The sequence below is a fragment of the Amblyomma mixtum genome, chromosome 2 (genome assembly GCF_055824585.1).
Source record: "Amblyomma mixtum isolate Tamu chromosome 2, ASM5582458v1, whole genome shotgun sequence".
In the NCBI taxonomy this organism is placed as follows: domain Eukaryota; kingdom Metazoa; phylum Arthropoda; class Arachnida; order Ixodida; family Ixodidae; genus Amblyomma; species Amblyomma mixtum.
The window spans coordinates 306,675,855-306,695,999 of NC_143013.1; the positions used below are offsets into that span (position 1 = coordinate 306,675,855).

The 20,145-nt window shown below is 45.2% G+C and overlaps 1 protein-coding gene across 2 annotated transcripts; it reads right to left on the bottom strand.

Moving 5' to 3' along the window:
• Positions 1-337: 337 nt before the first annotated feature.
• LOC149364826 (uncharacterized) lies at positions 338-19,853 on the bottom strand. Of its 2 annotated transcripts, none has more exons than XM_089574763.1 (13): positions 19,748-19,853; positions 17,780-18,016; positions 17,058-17,335; positions 15,349-15,509; positions 13,890-13,981; positions 12,526-12,639; positions 9,576-9,722; positions 8,413-8,704; positions 7,004-7,221; positions 6,031-6,234; positions 4,859-5,077; positions 2,795-2,946; positions 338-2,403 (listed from the first exon to the last, which is right to left on the bottom strand). In XM_089574763.1, exons 2-13 carry the CDS (start codon positions 18,000-18,002, stop codon positions 2,278-2,280), a joined length of 2,226 nt encoding a protein of 741 aa, XP_089430889.1. In that variant the 5' UTR covers positions 18,003-18,016; positions 19,748-19,853; the 3' UTR covers positions 338-2,277. The 2 variants fall into 2 exon arrangements, with proteins under 2 accessions (XP_089430889.1, XP_089430888.1); XM_089574762.1 differs by having other exon boundaries at positions 4,859-5,080.
• Positions 19,854-20,145: the final 292 nt, after the last annotated feature.

Below are 20,145 nucleotides of genomic sequence, written 5' to 3' on the forward strand. Positions count from 1 at the left end.
GGGAATACCACGTGCAGATTTCACTGTAAAACATAGACCTTTCACGACCCTCGGGAAAACCGGTTTTCGGGGCTGTGCGGAGAACGTGGGGGAGCTTCATCGTAGCAACTCTTTCCTGTACTACGAGCACAAGCCAGTGCCTAATATGGCGGCACCCATGAACAAGGAGGATGTTGAAGCGCCGTCTCACCGGGCTGTTGCAAACCGGTTCCCTGCCGCTTCCATCGCGCTAGCGTGGTGTGCAGACAACAGCCCAGCGAGCAATGTGGCGACGCCCAAGAACCCTTTGTAGGAAAACTTTCTTAATAAATTATTTGTCAGATAAAAGAATGGTTACACTACCCGTTGATCAATGCCACAAATTAAAAAAATTTCCAATGCTTCTCCGTTTCAGTGACTGTTGGCTTTCTTTGTATGTATAACCTGACAAAGACAGTTACACTTGCTGGTTGATAAGACACAGGCAGCTTATCCTTTGCATTCATCCTTGTACACCATGCTTTCATTGATCTACTTCTCTTCCAAAGCGACTGCTAGGATGAGGCTTTCCTAGCAGCGTAAAAAGAAACATTCGCTTACCCAATGAGCAGAGGCATCAGAAAGCGGCGCAGCTGCAACGATATACTGCAGCATCTCAGAAACTGTGCAACCCCATGTGGCCTAAATTAACCCGGAGCTCTCCACTAGGCCACCTCATAGCCCACTTTCTGACAAGCCCCATAATTTAGTTTTATGCCATTTCTTTTGACAAACCAATGGTATGAATGAAATGAACCATTGCGTAGTACATCCCCAGACGAACTGCATTTCTGCACAAATATGCATGCTTACAACTGCCAAGACACTATCAGCAGTTCCTTTCAATGATGGGAGCCTTCTCATTACACAGTGTGCTCATCCAATTCTACTCCAAGAACCTGGGGCCACAAAAAGGTTTCCACAGTAGAGCAAAAACAAATATCCATTGAATGGAACGACTTAGCTGAATGTACATGGGCAACAAATAAAAGCAACATTTCAAAAACTGCGCATTTAACAGTCACAAACAGAGGTTTAGGGGATGCAGGTTCGCAGAAAATATTCAGCCTAGTGTTGCCTTGGTACGTAACGGGCTGACATTTCTTCACACCGATGATGCGTGTGCCCCCAAGCTTGGCAGGCTTTTCAGTTCATTATAGTTTGCCTGACGACTGTGCACAAATATTTTTCTGCAAATCCACATCACAGAAGTTTTTGTCCATGACTATGCCTATTCCTTCACTTCCCTACAGCAGTTGTTTAATAATAATGTTCAATACACTACAAAGTGAATAAGTTATGGCAACATGCCATGGTTCAGCTCAAGTTATCTTTGCAGTAACAAGAGCTGGGGAGGCATGTGTCTAAAATACCACATTTTATTTAAAATGCCTCTTGCAGCTGTACTGCGTCACACAATTTCACACACAAAACGCTAGAATTTAGTTTACTTAAGATGAATGAAGTATGACAGCGTAATGTGTAAGGTAGAGGTCAAAAACTTGCATTACATAATGTAACTGGGTGAAAGTAAAAGACAAATAAAAGGCAAGCATAATGTAACTGAGTCAAAGCCAAAAACGAATAAAAGGAAAGCAGCAAGCAGAAGTGGCAAAGTAAGAGGTGTTTGAAGGTATGTTGCCTTGGCAGCCTTATTTGTCAATACATACAATCGAATAAAAGTAATAGATAAGTGAATTAAAGCCAAATGAAATGAAAATAGCGCACTAAAAAGTAAAAAGGTATCCATGTTTCTATCTCGAAAACACACTGTGGTCTGCAGTTCACTTTTAACACATGAATTACACAGAATGTTAGTGCAAAAAACAAATCTATTATAGTCTTTGGTCTAACTTCAGCATAATGAATGAAATACTACACGACAAATTCTCACATAACAGTTCATGTAACTGCCCGTAAAGTGCCATGAAATTGTGGTGCCATGAATGGCCCAATTTTCCATCTTCTGTAAAGAAAACCTTGCCACTGAACCATGGCACCATATATATTTTTGCATCATGTTTTACATCTGAATTCAGCTTGCACCAGTCACAGTGTTTCTTATGGCAAAATGTTAACTTGAGTTGGCTGACATTTTGAGAGTTGTAAACAAAATATATATTATCGAGCCTTACATCTTGCTTTAGCCACATTTACTTTGTTGAAAAAGGGTATGATGATGATGATATTTTGCAAGATGGTGCAATGTACACATGCACGGCTGCGAGAAGAGCATGCGGCTCCCAAGAAGTCTCCTCATTATTTCGTCAAAATATTTGCAGACATGAAAGCTTGAAAGAACGCGGTGCCTCCCAAGCCTTCAACCTTTTTAAGGTCCTCAAAGCTCTCAAACTGTCCACGAAGAGTCCTGTGCAGGTACAGCATCTGCAGTGGAAAGAAACGAAAAACACAAAATATAAGCCTGCACCAGGAGTCTGTTGATTTTGGAAGGGAAAAATTCTTCCAGTTTGGCAAGTGCCACAGCACCTGGCTTCACCCTAGCTTCCGAGGAAGCCACCCTAGGGCTGTAGTGAAGGTGGTGCTGATATATAGTTTAATCGTATTAGCTGAGCTCCTCGATCTTAGTTCGTACCGTGTCACTACTATCATCAGAGATGATATTTGGCACTAGAAATTAGCAAGTTTCAGAAGATTTTGTAAGCACAATTTCAGCAATTTCAGTAATGGCCAATCAGGCTGACGATGATGATGAATGGCCAATCAGTTGTGCTGTTTTGACACTGAAAAGAGCATGCACTAACTGCGGAGCGCTTACCCGTGCCCTCTTGGGGCCAACTTTTGCCAGCAGCCGGAGGTCCCTCTCGGGTGCCGTGTTCAGCAGCTTGAGCACGTTTTTGTTGTGTGTGAGCTGTGCTCTTCCGGGTGTCTCCTGGGGAAGTGGTGCTTGGGGTTTGTGGTCTGCGACACCTGCATGCAAGCACAAGCCTTTCTTGGGCAAACACACATTGGTTGCTTGTGTTGACACATCATGGTTGAAGTTTATTTATCACCTTTGTTACAAAAAAAGGAGCTGCAACTAAAAGCAGCGAGAAACGGTTGGCGAAAAGCTCCAACTCCACAGAACTCTCCAGCTGTTGCAATTGCGAAGCGTCGCAACAAAATTCTCTTAGCGAGCATTAACAAAAGAGTAGGCAGCAAGGATCAATCTGTGGACTAAAAAAACCCACCCATCCACACTTTGCTTACAGTACTGAGAGGTTTTTTTTCAAAACACTGTGCAGCCCACAGTGGGATCACTGAGTCCATTTGGTCGTGCAGTCGTCAGTTTGACTCGAACGGTGGGAAAAAAAAAAAAGGTATATTTCTAAATACAATTTCGCAACATGTGTCTTTTGCTGACAAACAAACAACAATAAAACCACAAAGATCCATGCAATGGAATTTTACTCAGTGTCCTTATATCACATTGTTTTATCAGCTTTTCCAAAAACTGCGTGACCTGACAATAGACTCATCTTTTGTTAAATTTCTGTAAGGGGCAGCTAGAATTATTGTCCTAGGTGTCGGTTATTTAATAACATTGGCTTTCTCAAAGAAAAACCAGCAGTTATGGTACGAAGCTTCATTTTTAGAGTTAAGCCACAACAAAGAGTAACTCAAGCCAAGTTGGCAAGACGACTGTAGGCACTCGATAGACAATGAATGCATGATGGACTGTTTGGAACATTTAGTCCAAAGTAACACGGACTTGGCAAAAGTGATGTCACCAATCATCTTGCAACTTTTACTAGACTAATGCGAAGCACCAGTACAATAAGAAAGACAGCTCTTGTTTACAGTGAGAAGCCCTTTCCAAAGAGTGAGTTTTGAACCCCGGCCACTCTCCCCTACTCTGTGAAACTCGAAGGCGCAGCAGCTACATGCTGCCTCATTTCTAAATCAGTTAGTGCAAATTATGTCTTTTATGGGAAGTTTGGAATTCAGCTGGTAATTATCCAAACATTGTATTAAGCTAAGGTAACAAAAAACTCAATGTAATGCTTACCATGATCACACCGTAAAGCTTAAGCTTTATTTTTTCTTTCCAAAAACCATAAGCAACAGCAATAAACTTCAGACACTGGCAGCATTTTAAAATTGATTGCTTGATCCCAGGTGGCCAGATGTCACAGTAGCAGCCTAACGGTGCTAACACAACACAGGGTCACTGCACCGATTAACTGAAGATTAAAAGAGTGTGTCGTTGGGCGAGTCGGTCAGACATATCTTCAAAGTATACTGCGCAAACAAAAACAAGGACGTGAAGGTGCACACAACGTGAAGGTAACACAGTCGCGAGTCTGCACTTGCTGTGTGTACCTTGACGTCTTTGCTTTTATGTGTGCAGTATAGTACTTTGAAAATAACGGAAGAGCTACAATTCAGTTTTGCAACTTCTCTCTCATTTGAAGGTAGCCAAGTCCCTCGCTCAAAACCATTTCAGTTAATTAATAAAGTGATCATTCCCTATAAAACCCAACCCTCTGAATTGGATATGCTATTAGAATAAGGTTCAAATCATCCACAACTTTCTTTCAAATGACAAAGGCGACACAGGCTGCCTTTTGCCTCATTTGTCTAGGATAGAATGATACGAGAGCCTTTACTTGTGATGCCTTGTATACAGAGTTGTATTGCCACAGCTGAGTTGCTTTGCTCATTACATAATTTCAAAAACTTTTTACCCCTTTTGATTTCAAATTCATATTCAACTGCAACAGGAAACAATCAAAATCATATGCCTTGCCAAAATGCACTCAGTGCTATGTCACACATGAATGGCATGCATGGCTCATGACATAGTAGCACATGAAACTAAGTGCAGAAGTAATGCACTTACGACAAGTTGCACAGTCTCTGCCCCTACGCGTTGCCTTTCGCAATGTCTTCGCCATCGGTGTTACCACCTCTGCGATAGGTGCCTGGTGGAATACAGTTGTTCTGCGCCGTGTCCGGATGGCAATGCATGACGTGGGAGTCTTCGGAGCCACAAAGGTGGTCAGTCTCCGCGACTGTTTTCTCCCACCTTGAGTTGTCACAGGAGATGCAAGGTCAGCAGCTTCTGGAACAAAAAACAAGGCCCAAAGCTAGATGCAAGGCACAAAACTGAACTGCCAACAATGCCCTGAGCAGCCTGTTTGCGTGGCAGTAATGATGCCTGCTAGTATACGAAGCTGCTCAACCAGACGCCCACATTGAGTTCGGCACTTCTGACTGTGCTGTGAGGACCCAAGGTTTCCCAGCATATGTCTTTTTGGATTATGTGTAATGTGCAGAACAGATATTTTCATGCAACAGAGTGGATTCCAAAGAAAGGCAAACATTGACAAGGATGGCTGAAAGTCAGAAAAAGAGATGAGACTAGCAAGCTTTTTGTGGTAGTGTTCACCAGCTAGTGAAAGCAAAGTTGTGCTCTTCTTTATTTCTTATTGCCAACCTTTTTTGTGCCAGTTCTGGTATGTAACAAGCTTGCAGAACAGTGAGACTGCCAAGCGAGGATACACATCAAACAGTAAGAAAACCAGTCAGCAGCCATTCAGCAGCAGTCAGCAGCCATATATAGACATCATCATTGGGGACTTTCTTTTTTTACTGTTTTCCTTGTGATGTTTATGTTTTGAATTCTAGTACCAAACAACACTCTAAAGCAATGCTTCTTAAACCTAAACAAATATGGATTCATTTGAATTTGCTCTCTAATAAACCTGATACATAATTGCCTTGCCTGGCCATATCTTATTACATTGTCAGTAGTATAGTTAAATATCGTGCAATCAGCAAGGCTCTTCCAATGAGCCAGCTCAACATGATAGCCTCACCACCCACACAGCAAGAAAGTGTGTGCATGCCACCATGCATTCTTGTCATTTACAATATCTACTTTGAACCCAGCTTTTTTTTTTTCTCTTCTGAAACCTGGAGATACCTGGTATTCCAACAAGCTGATATACCAGTCTTGGACGAGTTGATATGGGGCCTATCCATAGCCCACAGCATGCCTCTCACACCTACCAGCAAGCTCTTTTGGTGTGTTGTCACGTGCAGTGCCCTGGAGACCTGCACAGATGCCAGTCTCATTTTCTGCACCAGTGCTTTTCTGTGCACAATCACTGCGCTGCTGAAGACTGGGTGATGACTTCCATGAGCCCCTTCGTTTCTTGGAGCCAGAGCCGGAGAGCTTCTTCCTTTTCACTGTATCGGGAGTGTTTGTGGCATCTGGTCAAGGGAAGGGAGAAGGCAGGGAAAAGCAGAAAACAGTCCAGTGAGTAAAATTGCTCAGAGGTGCAACCACAAATTAAAGCTCATTTCCCCAGCATATTTTCATTTCATTTCTGATTTTTTTTTTTTTACAACAGCAGAAGCAGATTTATAGAGGGGCTCCTTAATAATAGGAGCGGTTGACCCCCCCTCCCCCTCCAAGCAAGAAGTTTTATATGCAAAACCATGCTGAGCCCAATTTTTTTTTACCATAACAGTCGAAGAAATACACGGTTCACATGAGGCTGCTCCCCCCCGACCAAGCTATAAATCTGCCCCTGGGCCTAAGTTTTGTCAAGGCAGTGAAGACGAAAGATGGCAGGACCACATTAGCGCCTATTCACATTCTCTATTTTTTTTTGTTATCAGTAAACTTTAGAGCACAGAAATCAGGAAGTACCACAGCAGGGGACTCGTGGTTTGAGCATTTGCCTCGAATGCTATATGAGCGCAGTTTGACCATCAGTGCCGTCGTGTACCCATCGTTTTCCCAATGGGTAAAATATTTTCCCTATCCGAGTGCTTGGCTTTCTATGGTGTGAAATGTTGCAAAAAATTATCTTTAATCCAACTTCAAACAGGCCAAAACACATACGCCATCGTGCGCTTTGGCCAAGCCGCCCTTGTGCCATTAGAAATATCAAAATCAATACCAGCAATCAAGGGTAAAAATCAAATCTCAAAATAACGATTGTAACTGATCCAGGCTGTTGCGCTAGTGCCGTACCCTGGAGGGGTGTGCGGCCCATGGTCCTACGCTTCTGCTGCTGTAGGGTGGTATCCAGCATATCCACCAGGGTTTGCTGCTCATCGGTCAGTGCGGGCTCCCCAGTGACAGCCGTTGCATTGCCCAGGTACGAATGTGCCATGAAGCTCTCCAGTTTCTTGCCAATGTCTTCACGGAGCGTTGGCTCAAGCCGCTCACATAGACGCTCCACAAGTGGCCTGGAGAGGTAACACGCAAGACAGCTGTTTAACGTGAGCAGCAGTCCACAACTGATTAAAACAGCTACGAACATGTCACTTAAGGTCAGAGAAAGGAGCTGATGTTGCTCAGAGGCGTGTTAGTGCTTCACTCTCATTATATGAGTTCCTGCAACCTTCTCCGGTTCAAATAACCACAATCACTCACGTAATGTTTCCCTAAAAATTTGTTAAATTTGGGGGCACAGGTGTATTCGTCATGCAAAATAATAAATCATTATTAAGAATTCTGACGACAAAGATAGTGATCATGTTCACTATGCAAAGAAGAACACCATTTCATTTGAGCAAAGATCTCCCAAAAGATGTAACCATAAAAAAAATTGGCAGCGGTTTAACTCTGGTTAAACCTGGAGGATTACGAAAGCAGCGAGGAGAGGGAGAGAGGTGATAGAGAGCGCATGGCAGAGGCAGCGGCCCCGGCACACTAGCGCAGCGGCGGCACCTCTGAGTCATCCACGCAGCGACGGCGGCGGAACGCCAGCTGTGCGCCGTGTGACGTCCCTGCTCCTCGCGCATGCGCAGTATGGCCTTTGCCTGAGCTCCTTGAAATGGCTCGGCGACTCGTGTAGTGTTGCTTTCGCAACAAAAACTTTTTCCTGAATCGAGCAATAACCAGACGTATGGTGATGCCGAGAAGTCATCTTGTTTCTCTCTAACGAAGAAAAGCAATCAAACCACCATAATCTCTGCAGCACTTTTTCTGTAAGTCAAGGTCACTGAAATGTTGATCCTTGCATGCACAGCTGCTCAGCCTTCTCAGCAGCCCTGCAATATATTGATATTTGCAGTCAAAGTCAACCTGTTGTTGTAGCAGCAGAACTTGTTGTGACAGTGTTTTAACAGCGAGGCACACAAGCATAAAATGGTGGCATGATGCATATATGAACAATTAAAACAAGCTCGTACAATATATTCGGGCAAATTTTTCTTATTCATGGTTACAAGCAGCCACATAGTCTGTCCCTTGTTGCAGCAATACTTCTACCGGCATTCATCTGGGCGAATCCTCACTAGCGCTCATGAGATCCCCAACACATGCCTAGCCAAGAACTACTCATGAGCAAACACTGGGGCACGACCTCCAAAATGAGGTAACACTAGAAACAAACTGAAATAGGTGAATAACTGAAGCAAAATAAAGCAACTCACGTCAGGGGCAGGGCTGAATGCTTGGCCACGGGCGACAGGCTCTCAGCCGTCATGAAGGAAGCAGCGTCGGAAGCGGCCATCGATGCGGCATCCTCCTCAGGGGCAGTCCCCAGCAGAGTGCTCTCCAGCTGAAGAGCTGAGGCACCAGGGCGGCGCCTTAGGGAGCTGTTGCACACCGACTTGGGTGGCACCAGGGTGCGGCGCACAGGTGTCTGGTGCACAGCCTGCCAGCGGCAAGATGATGTGCGCTGCGGGGGCGGCATGTCCAGGTTTCTGTGGTACGGAGTGCTCACTGCACACAGGGAGGGAAAACAGGTACAGTCAAGCCCACTTATAACAATATTCAAGTGCCATGGAAATACCATTGTTATAACCAATAATTGTTATACATAACAGGGTTGTGCCGAAAAAAAAAGAAAGGATGACAAACTTCAGAGCATTTATTGACAGTAAATACCCAGAGGGGTTTGAATGTTCTAATGCCTGTAAAAGCTCGTTAAATCGAACTTCAGGGAACCGGAACAATGTTCACCGTTCACCGATGACCAAAGCACCGCCATCACTGCGCCGCCGGGAGCTTTGCGCACCTCCACGTCACAGGAATCAAGCCGGCTTTTTGGAAGCTATTCTTATGGCAAATTCAAGAAGCATGCAGAACCAAGGGTGCGGTGACAGCTGACAAGAGAAAAACCGCGCTGGCTGCATGCACGCGCGCTGCACTGATTGATTAGGGGTACGCATGGCGTGTGTAGCCAATGCAGCAATGTAGCAGCTCTCCTGACGCGATGACGCCTGCCTCTTTTGCTTTCGTGGCGTTGCTGCGCCAGCTTAGTCCATTGGTCGGCCCCACACATGCATGCTTTTGTGTTGTAAGCATGGTTTTGCTGGTGTGGTTGTAGCATTTCTTTTCTTCTTCTGTAAACGTTGACACTCAATTACCAGATTTAATTGTTATAACCAATAATGTGCCTTGACAGCATTGCTATAAGCAGTTTATTTTACCATAGAACAGATGGCAAAGCTGATGGTGCCATGACCGACCATTGTTATATCCGATATATTGTTATAACCAGTATTGTTATAAGTGGGCTTGACTGTAGCATGTTTTCCTCCTTCACGCACACAGCGACGAAGGTATGGGACGAACTGCCACAGTGGATCACCTTTGTGGACTCTGTTGATGGTCGGCCTAGTCTTGATCTGCCGAGCCCTGTCTGCGTAACGTAGGGTGCTGACTGTCTCCGTGACGTTGCAGATGGCTGGGCTGATGCAGGCAATCATCACTGTGTAGCTGCTGCCGTTCAGGGAGTCTGCGCAGAGGAGACTCTTTAGGCATTGTCCTCAGGCATGCGCAGGGAACCTCAGATCAGCTCTTCGCTGATCAATTAATTACGTAATGCATTGCAATGTGGCTGAATAACATTGCCAAACAAAATTCTGCTTCCTTAGTTTATTAAAATTTATGAACTGTATGTCCATGTTGGTCATTAGTCGTTGCGCAGTGGTGGGTCTACTATCTGACATCAGCTCCTGCTTCCTATTATATACATTAATACAGCTGACAAACCTTGGAATTTTCTGTGAGTTGAAACCCACAATAATATATTGATAAGTTTTCTCCCACATTTTAACCGCTTCTAAAGCAGCTAAAAATTTCCCTCCTTAACTCAATCTAGTTTACTCTTTGTAGTGTCGGTGTTTTGTCGGTGCCATTTAGAAATTTTACATGTATATTTATTTTACATTGACGACTATGGTCCATTGTCTATTGCTACAAATTATTTTGGGTATGGTATCTATGTGGGGGGTTTAATGTTCTAAAGCAACAAGTGAGCTAAGAGGTGTAGTCGTGGAGGGCTATGGACAGCACAATGGTGTTTTTGCATTTTGCCTCCATCAAAAATGTGTCCGCTGCAGCTGGGATTCAATTCCGCAAACTTGACAACAGCAGAGTGGTAAAGCCACCGAGCCACCACAGCAAGTGCAAGTGTTTTGGGCTAAAATAAGCGTTATTTTGTTTGTTATCACTGTTAAAATTTTACATAATGTTGGTTATGATCCTTTGATAATTTTGCTAGGTCCCTGCAGTTGTATTTTTGCACTAAGGTACTGAGTATTAGATAAACAAACTTCAAGACTTAGTCTCCAGGAGAACGAATGTACAGTCAGGCCGGAATGAAACGCGAACAGAGCATGTCAAGAAAACAAAATATTTTACCTGCCTACTTGCAGCTGAAGTGTACAACTAGCCTGATTCATGTGTCTGGGTAAAGGGCTTACTGAAATGCATAATCGAAAATAGGTTGTAAAGGAATATCTCGCTGCAAAGCAGAAATGTATGACATACACGTGTTCGCATTTCATTCCGGCCTGACTGTACATACAAAACTATGCACTAGTCCAGTAGCTTACGGCACGGCTTCCAAACCTTTTTAAGCCTTAAGCAATACCAGTAGCATTAAAGGGACAGTGAGAAGAGCTCTATTAATATTTTTTTTTTAAAGCAAAATCCGATAGTTCGGCATTTCATGGCTTTGTTGCCACTTGGCTGGCAGCAAAAGATGCATTTATTTCTAAGAAATTTGGATTCGAAGTTGAAAAAGTTTTTCCCGCCGCTTTGATTCAAACTTGGGACTCTCTTATGATGACACAGGACTAAGTGACGTGAACATGATGTGCACATGACGTAACGCAGACTCTGATTTCTGGCGGCCAGCAGTGCGGCCTAGCAGCAGCCGAAAAGAAAGCTACCGCCGGCCGCACGTTGAAGGCATCTATCGGCTATTGCGGCCGTCGCTACCCTCGCTTTGTTTACGTTTGCACCAGCGTTTTGCCAGTGTTACGATGGTTCCCGTTCTCGTAGTCGTCAACAAAGTTCTCGCAAATAGACACCTTTAGGATACCATGTACCATGTACCTTGTTACCGTTAGTGGAATACCGGGAACCCGCCTACCGCCGGTGAGCAGGCGTTGATTAGTCCCGATGCTGCAGGCGCGCGTGTAGCTGCCAGTTACGTGGCGCCATCTGGCGACGTCAAGGAGATTTGGGCATGCATTGGCTGCGCCTTAGTGATTTGTGGCTTCTCGTGTCCTAGTGTTGCTAGAACGATTGGTTCTAGCAACACTGTTTTGTCCTATGACGTCTTCACGCTTGTACTTGCGAGTTTGGCCTGTGGCGGCGATACCTGTATTTTGGTTCTTGCTCTTTTCTACGTTACAAGAGCTTTGTTGTCAGTATGAGTGGCGTTTTTGTAATCAGGAGCTGGTATTCTGTCGATACAAGCCAACTTCAATTTCTCCTCGGTGTCCCTTTAAAAAGCTGTTGAAGAACCCTGCATGCCTTGGCTTCCCTCTCTTACTGCCTGAGAAGCATGAAGAACAAAGCATGCAGATTCAAGGCCCCTAGCGTAAGAGAGTGGATTCCAAAGAAAGGAACCCACAGCAGTGGATGGCAGGGAACCTGGGTGGGGAGATGAGAGTAAGGGACCTGATGAGACAGGGCAGTTGCAGTTGGTACAGGACAGGGCTTACTGGAGATGAATGCCCTAGCCTGGCATTCCCTAATGAGGGCACAGCCATTGGCTGTATTCTGTAAGTGAAACAAGAGCTGTATTCTACGGTAAACATGTTGTGAGGGTAATATCGCTGCACTCTTCATTTTTTTTTTAATTTGCTGGTTATTTCTAAGTCATTTGTGCTTGAATTGTGCACCCATGACAAGCTTACAGGTATTTCTTTTTTGCCAAGCGTGACGTAAACAGTTTCAACCATACACAAAGCCATACTGGAAGTGCCGTGTGCCACAAAAAAATCCAGTTTGCTTTGGCCTCACTGGCCCTTCTGCTTTGGCTGGCGCAATTTCTTCGCAGGTCATTCATGGCAATGGCTTCGAGACAAACGAGTATGAAACTTTTCATTGCATCACCATGCATTGCCTGGTTAGCTTAGTAGCCATGCTAATGCGTCTTTTCATATACCAATGGGTTTGCACAAGCTGCAAAGTAAGTGTGTCATTATGTGTCAAAACTTCCTTTCTCACTTGCATGCTGTTTGATGGATATTTAGCAGCTTACATGGCTTTCGGGCAGGCTGAGAATAGCTGTCAGTACTCACCCCTCAGAATACGTGTCAGTGAAGAGTCCCTGTAGGAAATGAACTGCGCCTTCCCTGAGCACAGAGAATTTATAACGTTCCCCAGAGCTAGGAGACCAAGGTTGATGGAGACACCTGCAGAAAATGGCCCACACAACAAATCTTCAGAGTCATGAGACAAACAGAAAAACAGCATACCCCTTTTGTTGTCCTGAGAGCAATATACAACACAGAATAGGCACGGTGACCTTGTAACTGACCAGCTACGCCTGGAACATAGCAGAAGAGCAGTTCATACAGTGACAGGTCTATGAGCTACAGATCTCAAGCTTTATGGCCTCAATATTGATTAGCTAAATGCAGATTGGTTCCATGATTGGGCCTCAGCTGAAAACACCTCAAAGTGTTATTGAACAACCAAAGTAAATGCAAAGGAAGTGCCCATTGCATGTTACATGGTCAGGTTGGCTACTCTGGATTTTCACCCTCTTGTATAAAATGCAGAGGGTGCCATTTAAGAGCCCATAAAAAGAGCTACCAGGCCATCTCGCACAATTTACACTTTGACTTTAAAATATATACATGCACATCTCATAATCTAGATTGCAGCGGCTAAAAATTTGGCAGAAATCTCTCACTTATACACCGGAAGATGTGGCAGACTAGCTTCTTCAGTGTCTTCCAGAAAACTTGACGCTTTGGAGCAGGAGTTTGACAGGCAGTGAACGTGGTCTACCTCTTGGCAGTCTTGAAATAATTTTGCTTCTTCAGAAAGAACCTGTCCAAATGCTTTGTTTTGTTCACCAGGGCCTTTTATGACAAAATGCCATTGCAAGAAGGGTCCTCTAGGCAATGAGCAGCTAAGCCCCCTTTTGGCATTAGAGCCTTTCCCTGAGACCCAATATGACAATCCCTAAGGCAAAATTTACCATGCCTTGCCTGTTAAACATCCTGCCTGTACTATGGAAAGAACAATGATAGATGTAACGTTAAGAGATCGGAAGCAGATGGAACGAGTGAGAAACAAACGCGGGTTAATGACATCCTAGTCAAAATCAAGAGGAAGAAATGGGCTTGGGCAGGGCATGTAATGTGAAGGAAAGATAACCACTGGTCCTTAAGGATAACGGAGTGGATTCCAAGAGAAGGTAAGCATAGCAGGGGGCGGCAGAAAGTTAGGGGGGCGGATGAGGTTAAGAAGTTTGTGGGGATATGGTAGCCGTAACTGGCAAAGGACAGGGTTAATTGGAGAGACATGGGAGAGGCCTGGCGTAGTCAGACTGATGATGATGACTATCTGAATACCAGTATTACTTTTGTACAAAGGCACTCCTTCCCTTCGCTCTCCCCAGTAATAAGAGGGAAGCTTCTTCCCAAGCCCCTACCTTCTTTCTTCCGGTCTCCAGTGCTGTGTGTCCTCTTGACAGCCTCCGAGCCAGCCAGGTCAACAAGCTGCAGCTTTGAGGTAAACATTGTCCTGCGCAAATTGTAATGACCATGCAGGCAAGCTCTGTCCTAGCAAACACAGTGGCAAGAGAAAATAGTACCGCTTTCAATATTGATGGGACTTAGACATGAAATGGTCTGCTTTGCTGGCAGCAGCTGCTTCGACTTTTAGAAGTAGTCACATAAACATTTAGATATACTGCCAAACCTTGTTAATTCTAATTCGAGAGGACCAAAGATCGTTTGAATTGTGTGGAGTTCGAATTAAGGTGAACCGGTTTATGTCACTTTATGTTAACACGACCAAAGCATCAGTTCAGTAAATGGGCTGTTCGAATTAACACAGTTCAAATTAACGAAAAATCCACAGTACAATGTACTGTGGTTGCTATTGTGGAACCTGTGTCTGAGGTAACTTTAAAAGAAGACGAGCATTTTTGTTTTTCCTCCTGCCTTGTCACCACTCGGATCTTGTGTGAAAGGTGCATCCGGCAGCATATCCTGTTAAAAATGCCCCATTTAGTATCAGCACTTTAAAGAGTCTCATACATTTTCACACAAGAATACATACTGTTTACACAAATTCTTACACCTGGTTTCCTGAGACAAGTGAAAAACCAGCAACTACTTGCGCAGCGACATCATTGTTAGATTCCCAGCCGCGGCGGTTGAATTTCTTTGGAGGAGAGATTCTAGAGACCCGTGTACTGTGCGTTGTCAGTGCACGTTAAAGAACCCCAGGTGGTCGAAATTTCCGGAGCCCTCTACTACGGCGTCTCTCATTGCCTTAGTCACTTTGGGACGTTAAACCCCGTCAACCAACAAACCAACCATTAGCAGATGGAACAAGTAGAACAAGCATATGCACAAGCAAATGCATAGCACAAACGTAGTTTCACCATCTCATCTACCCAGCTGGCAGTACTCAACCTTAAGAGGGCCAGGCTTGAGGACGAGTGCAGTTTCCCACTTCTGCCAGAAAAAGCATCAGATCTGGCTTGGTTTATAGGGTTTAACGTCCCAAAGTGACTTAGGCTATGAGGGCAACCGCAGTGGAAGGCTCCGGATAATTTCGACCATCTGGGCTTCTTTACCATACACAGATCTCTACCCTTTTGCCTCCATCGAAATGTGACCGCCGCAGCCGGATCAAACCTGTGTCTTTCAAGTCAGCAGCCAAGCACTATAACCACTGAGCCACCGCAGCGGCACAAAGCATCATGTGTAAATGCTAAACGTGTTGTTGTGCAAAACAAACCGCAAGTCAAGCAGGCCAGCAGTAAAGCCGAAAAAATTTTGATCTCTACCAAACTGGTCCAGAAAAAAGCCGCTAAGTGATGTCTGACACTTGTGGCAAGAAGAACAGAGATCAGGACAGTGTTGCCCACCACCGCTCACCCTTCAACCTGTCCCTGCAGGTGGACGCTGAAGATGGCATGGGAGCGGCTGGAGCAGCTGTTGAGCAGGGTGGCACCCGTGCTCCGGTTGCGGCTGCCTTGCTCCAGGCAGTGGAGTGCCTCCTCGGGGCTTCCCACCTCCCGCTGGACCAGCCCTGGGAGCTGGACACAGAGCAAGCAATGTAAGCACTTCCCGTGCTTTTCAGGCAGAGTATGACTGTACAGCCCAGGATCCCACAACTGAAACAAGCGAGCAATGAACAGCGGTAAAGGGCAAATGTGCATTAGACCACGCTCACAGCTTTGATCCCATCAAAGGTGCAATGAGGCCTCCAAGGAATGCGGTTGATTGGTTCATGGGGTTTAATGTCCCAAAGCGACTTAGGCTAAGAGAGACGCTGTAGTGAAGGGCTCCCGAAATTTCTACCACGTGGGGTTCTTTACAGTGCATTCACATCGCACATTAAACGGGCCTCTAGAATTTTGCCTCCATAGAAATTCAACTGCCGTGGCCGGGATCGAACCTGTGTCTTTCGGGTCAGCAGCCGAGCACCATAACCACTGAGCCACCGTGGCGGGTTTTTCCAAGGGATGCCTACAGTGGATATGCAAAGAGTAAACAGCCGAACACTGCAAGAATATCCGGCAAAACTGCACTGTCTTCCTTCAAACATGCCCATCACTCAACACGAAACAAGCACACATCCTCCACAAAGTATAGACGAACACTCCCCCCACCCCACTAATACCCTCCAGCTTTGGATGGTAAGAAACAGCTTACTGTCCCAAATGTCCGGAGATCAGGACAGATGCAGAACCATCCTGCGCACTTGTAATGCTTCCATTACCCCTCCCTATCTCCCAACCCTCCCCATTCTCCCCATTCTTAGCTCTATTCAGACGATGAACCATCAACAAATCTTAGTGGAATAACTTGGTTTTGACGAGGCTGCAGCACTGCACAAAGTAAAGCAACGGCTGGACTACTTCATGGCACGTCATCATGCAAAATTATTTTCGGCAGTGTCTGCACCACATGCATTGAAAGTGGGGAGGGCTTAGGTCAGCTCAATGCTTGGAACCTGTTTGAAGTAAACGGTGCCAACCTACCAATTGGTCGCAAAGTGCTCCACTTTGAGAGCGCATATCAGACAGTGCAGGAAAATCGGAACTTGTCACATGTGTCGTGCTCTTACCTTGCCCTGGGAATATGGTCACTGTTGCATCACTCACAGCTTCACAGACATAAGCAGGCAGTACTAATATTACCTTTATGAAACAACGCTGTCAAGTTGAGGTGACCATGCTTTTACTCCCAAGTGCAGTGCAAGCCAACTTAAAATAAACTAGTCCCTATGAATGCATATACACTGCAGTCACATGTGACTTCACAACAACATAATTTTGTGCGCAATGAAAAGTTGTGTCACTTGTAAGACTCCATCACAGGGACTCTAGATCTTAATGTTGCACAAAGTCTCATCTTAATGCAGACCGACAGGGGTCCAGGAAAGATAAAATGGATGGCTTTATGCTATGAAAATAATAAGAGGCTTTTTCAGGTTTATGTGCGTAAGCCCTGTAACAATTTTCGCTTCTCAAAGGAACACTACGATGGGCAACACAACGGTCCATATATTAAGAAATTTAGAACAACCAGGTAGTAAATGGGTGAAATCTTGCGGAGCAGGGAGAAAGGGTGCCACCCACCACAATGACTTTGCCCACTTCACGAATGGGGATGGCCTCTCGATCCTTGGGGCCCGCCAGGAGGTCAAAGACGCTCTCGTTGTAGATTTCCAGGAAGGAGACCCTCACGGTCCAGCGGCCTTCCTGTTGCTGTGACAGGCATGAGAACAGGTCTCGCAAAGCCCTTGGGATGATGCCAGGGTTGGCCGCAGCCACTTGGCTCTGGCCATAGTTGGTGCCCATCGTGTACGTCTTGCCAGAGCCTGTCTGGCCGTACATCAATACGCAGCAGTTGTAGCCTGGGTGAAGAAGAGTCTGTGCTAAAGATCACGGCAGTGCAATACTGGGACAGCCCTGAGCATTAAGGGGCTGAAGTGGATTCTAAAAATAGATATCCTTCAGAAGAGCACCTGCTTGTGAAATGCAAGCAGAAAAACACGCATCGTCTTCGTCTACAGGCCCTCCTGCTCTTTTTTGTAGTACTTAAGCATGCCTACATACACACCTTCTCAAAAACCGTAGGCCATAAGTTCCTTACATGGTAGAACTAAATCAGTTCTGTGACAGGCGAACCCCTAGGGTGCTTACCGAACTTATTTGGTTCTGAAAAACTTTTTCCATTTACAAATTTGATCCACGAAGTAACAAACACTAACAAAAAAAATTATTTTTTTTGGGTTGCAATTAAATTAGCAATCATTCAAGGTAGCTTTGCAGTGCATCATTCACAATGTCCGACTCACCAGTGGTAATCTTCCCTATGAGATCAGAAACACAGCAAGCATAGAGGTCTTCCTGTGTCGTGCTTGCATTGAATGCGTAGTCAAAGCTGAAGCCATGCTCACTGGCCACAATGAGCTGAGCGCTCTCAGGCACCACCTCGATGAAGCCTTCCTCGTATTGGGTTTGCTCCTCTGGAAAGGGTGGCCGTACCCTGACGGCAACTTTTACCGCCCCGTCCGCCATAGTTTGCACTGCCGCTGGAAGAGGAAACCAGACATTTACCGCTTAACAGATACCTTGCACAAATGCGATGCTGAGGCACTAACCATAGCCTACACTTGGATGGCTGAAGGTGACCTGAACTGAATCCTTATTGTGCACGAAGCAAATACGAAAGAAGACTTTAGAGTCACTAAGAGAAAAAAAAGGGGAGACTCTGAAGTTGTATTCTATCCAGCCATAAAAGCATTAGGAGTATTTGTCTTGAGCACATGCTACGAGATTAACACACTAACTACCAATGTACTAAATTATGCAAGCTATCAGGAACCCCGAGAAAATTTCAGCAGCTACTGCTTCTGTCACAAATGTGCATGTCATAACTCATCAGTTTCATCGTGCCTTCATTATTGTCATAAGTTCAGGGTTATTCCACAGTCACTTTAAAAGTTGCAGGTTTCACGCACAAAAAAATACCTTGCATTTGTTTGAAATCAGCCATACACTCCATGCTCATATACTGCTTTTCTGTATACAGATTTAGGATAATAAAGCTATATATCAGTTCTATGAGCAGCAGCACATGGTAAATATAACATTGATGGCTTGTGGTAAAACACCTGCTCTACATATATTTAAACGTTTAACTGTATAATTTATTCATGCACTGTCTAGCTTGCAGATGCTGCAGAATGCATTACGTGTCCTCCCATTTAGGTAAGGTAAATACCTGGCTTTTTTTTCTTCTTTCCCTTTTTATCCTCAATATGATATGTCCTGAATTTCTGTAATTTTATGAGCTACTTGACAGTTTTGCTGCCCCATTTACAGGAGGCGGGGCGAGCCGCATGGCATGCTTTATTTTTTTTTCGTTCTTCTTACCGCGTGTCGCGATGAATCATGTATGCTGTGCGACGGAAATAAAACTTAATTCACCGGAAAAGTAACACCTCCGGCCGGGAGAAATTATAATACGCGAGCTGAAGCCCCGTCTCCACCACAATTCTTTTAATGACCGAAGTACACGTGACAACTTTTCAAGCCATCAGGAGACGCAGTAGGGCAGCATAATCGCATTAACGCGTCTCGTCAGTGGTTGCCTCATGTCGCGAATATACTCCTGTGCGTCCATCTTCGCAGCGCGCGACAGTCGGTAAACGCAAGCTATTCCAAACTTGCAGCACGGACAATACATTAACGAGCAGGTACAGGGGGTCCACCGTCGGCAAACTGAAGCTTTTGGAATACGGAAGCTACAAGAAAGCAGGCGCGGTTTGACATTGCGAGGTACTACATCAAGTAGGTCCCGCCAGTAACGCAGGTAAGAGCAGAGCACACCCTTTGGAATGTGGCTGCATGCTTGGGCTGCTGAGTTATTAGCTTTTTTATGACTTCCGTAATAACTTCGGGCGCGCATGCGACGCGAGGCTCTAAACTTCTTTCGGAAATGAACAGAACTTCTGCACTGTGGTATTGCTTTGGTTTGGCTTATGGGGTTTAACGTCCCAAAGCGACTGAGGCTACGAGAGACGCCGTGGTGGAGGGCTCCGGAAATTTCGACCACCTGGGGTTCTTTAACGTACACTGACATCGTAGAGTACACGGGCCTCTAGAATTTCTCCCCCAAAGAAATTCAACCGCCGCGGCCGGGATCGAACCCGCGTCTTTCGGGTCAGCAGCCGAGCACCATAACCAGCGGCGGTCCGCACTGTAGTATTAGGTTATGCAAAACAGAATGCCAGTTTACAAGTACGGTTAGCCCCACTTACCTACTTTCTTGCACACTTTAATTACATTGGTGGTCAGGACAGCAAGAGGAACAGCAAAGGAACAGTGCACCGCTATTCAAAACAAACGCCCGGAGCAGATTCAGCGAATCAGAGCAAAGAACGCGAGCGCATGCTGCATGCTGCGACCGCTGCGCCTCGTAGTGTGGACGAGGTACGTAGGTAGCCCTTTTTTTTATAGTTAATGTTTATCCTGTAATGTTTTGCATCAATAGAACTAAATAAAACATAGCTTTTCTTGTATTTTTTGGAGTGCATCGAGTTGTCGTGTACCACTTCGTAGCCAAAACAAGCGTAACATGAGCAAATGCCGTACCGTTGACATCGCAACTAATGAGCTCATACTGCGCTCGTGGTGTATGCACACGAGAGCATAGCGT

Coding starts and splice junctions, on each gene's coding strand:
- LOC149364826 (XM_089574762.1), bottom strand. CDS start 18,002: ATGGCGGACGGGGCGGTAAAAGTTGCCGTCAGGGTACGGCCACCCTTT. Junction 12,640..13,889: donor TGGAGACCGGAAGAAAGAAG/GTAGGGGCTTGG, acceptor CATTTTCTGCAG/GTGTCTCCATCAACCTTGGT. Junction 5,081..6,030: donor CACACCAAAAGAGCTTGCTG/GTAGGTGTGAGA, acceptor TTTTTGTTCCAG/AAGCTGCTGACCTTGCATCT.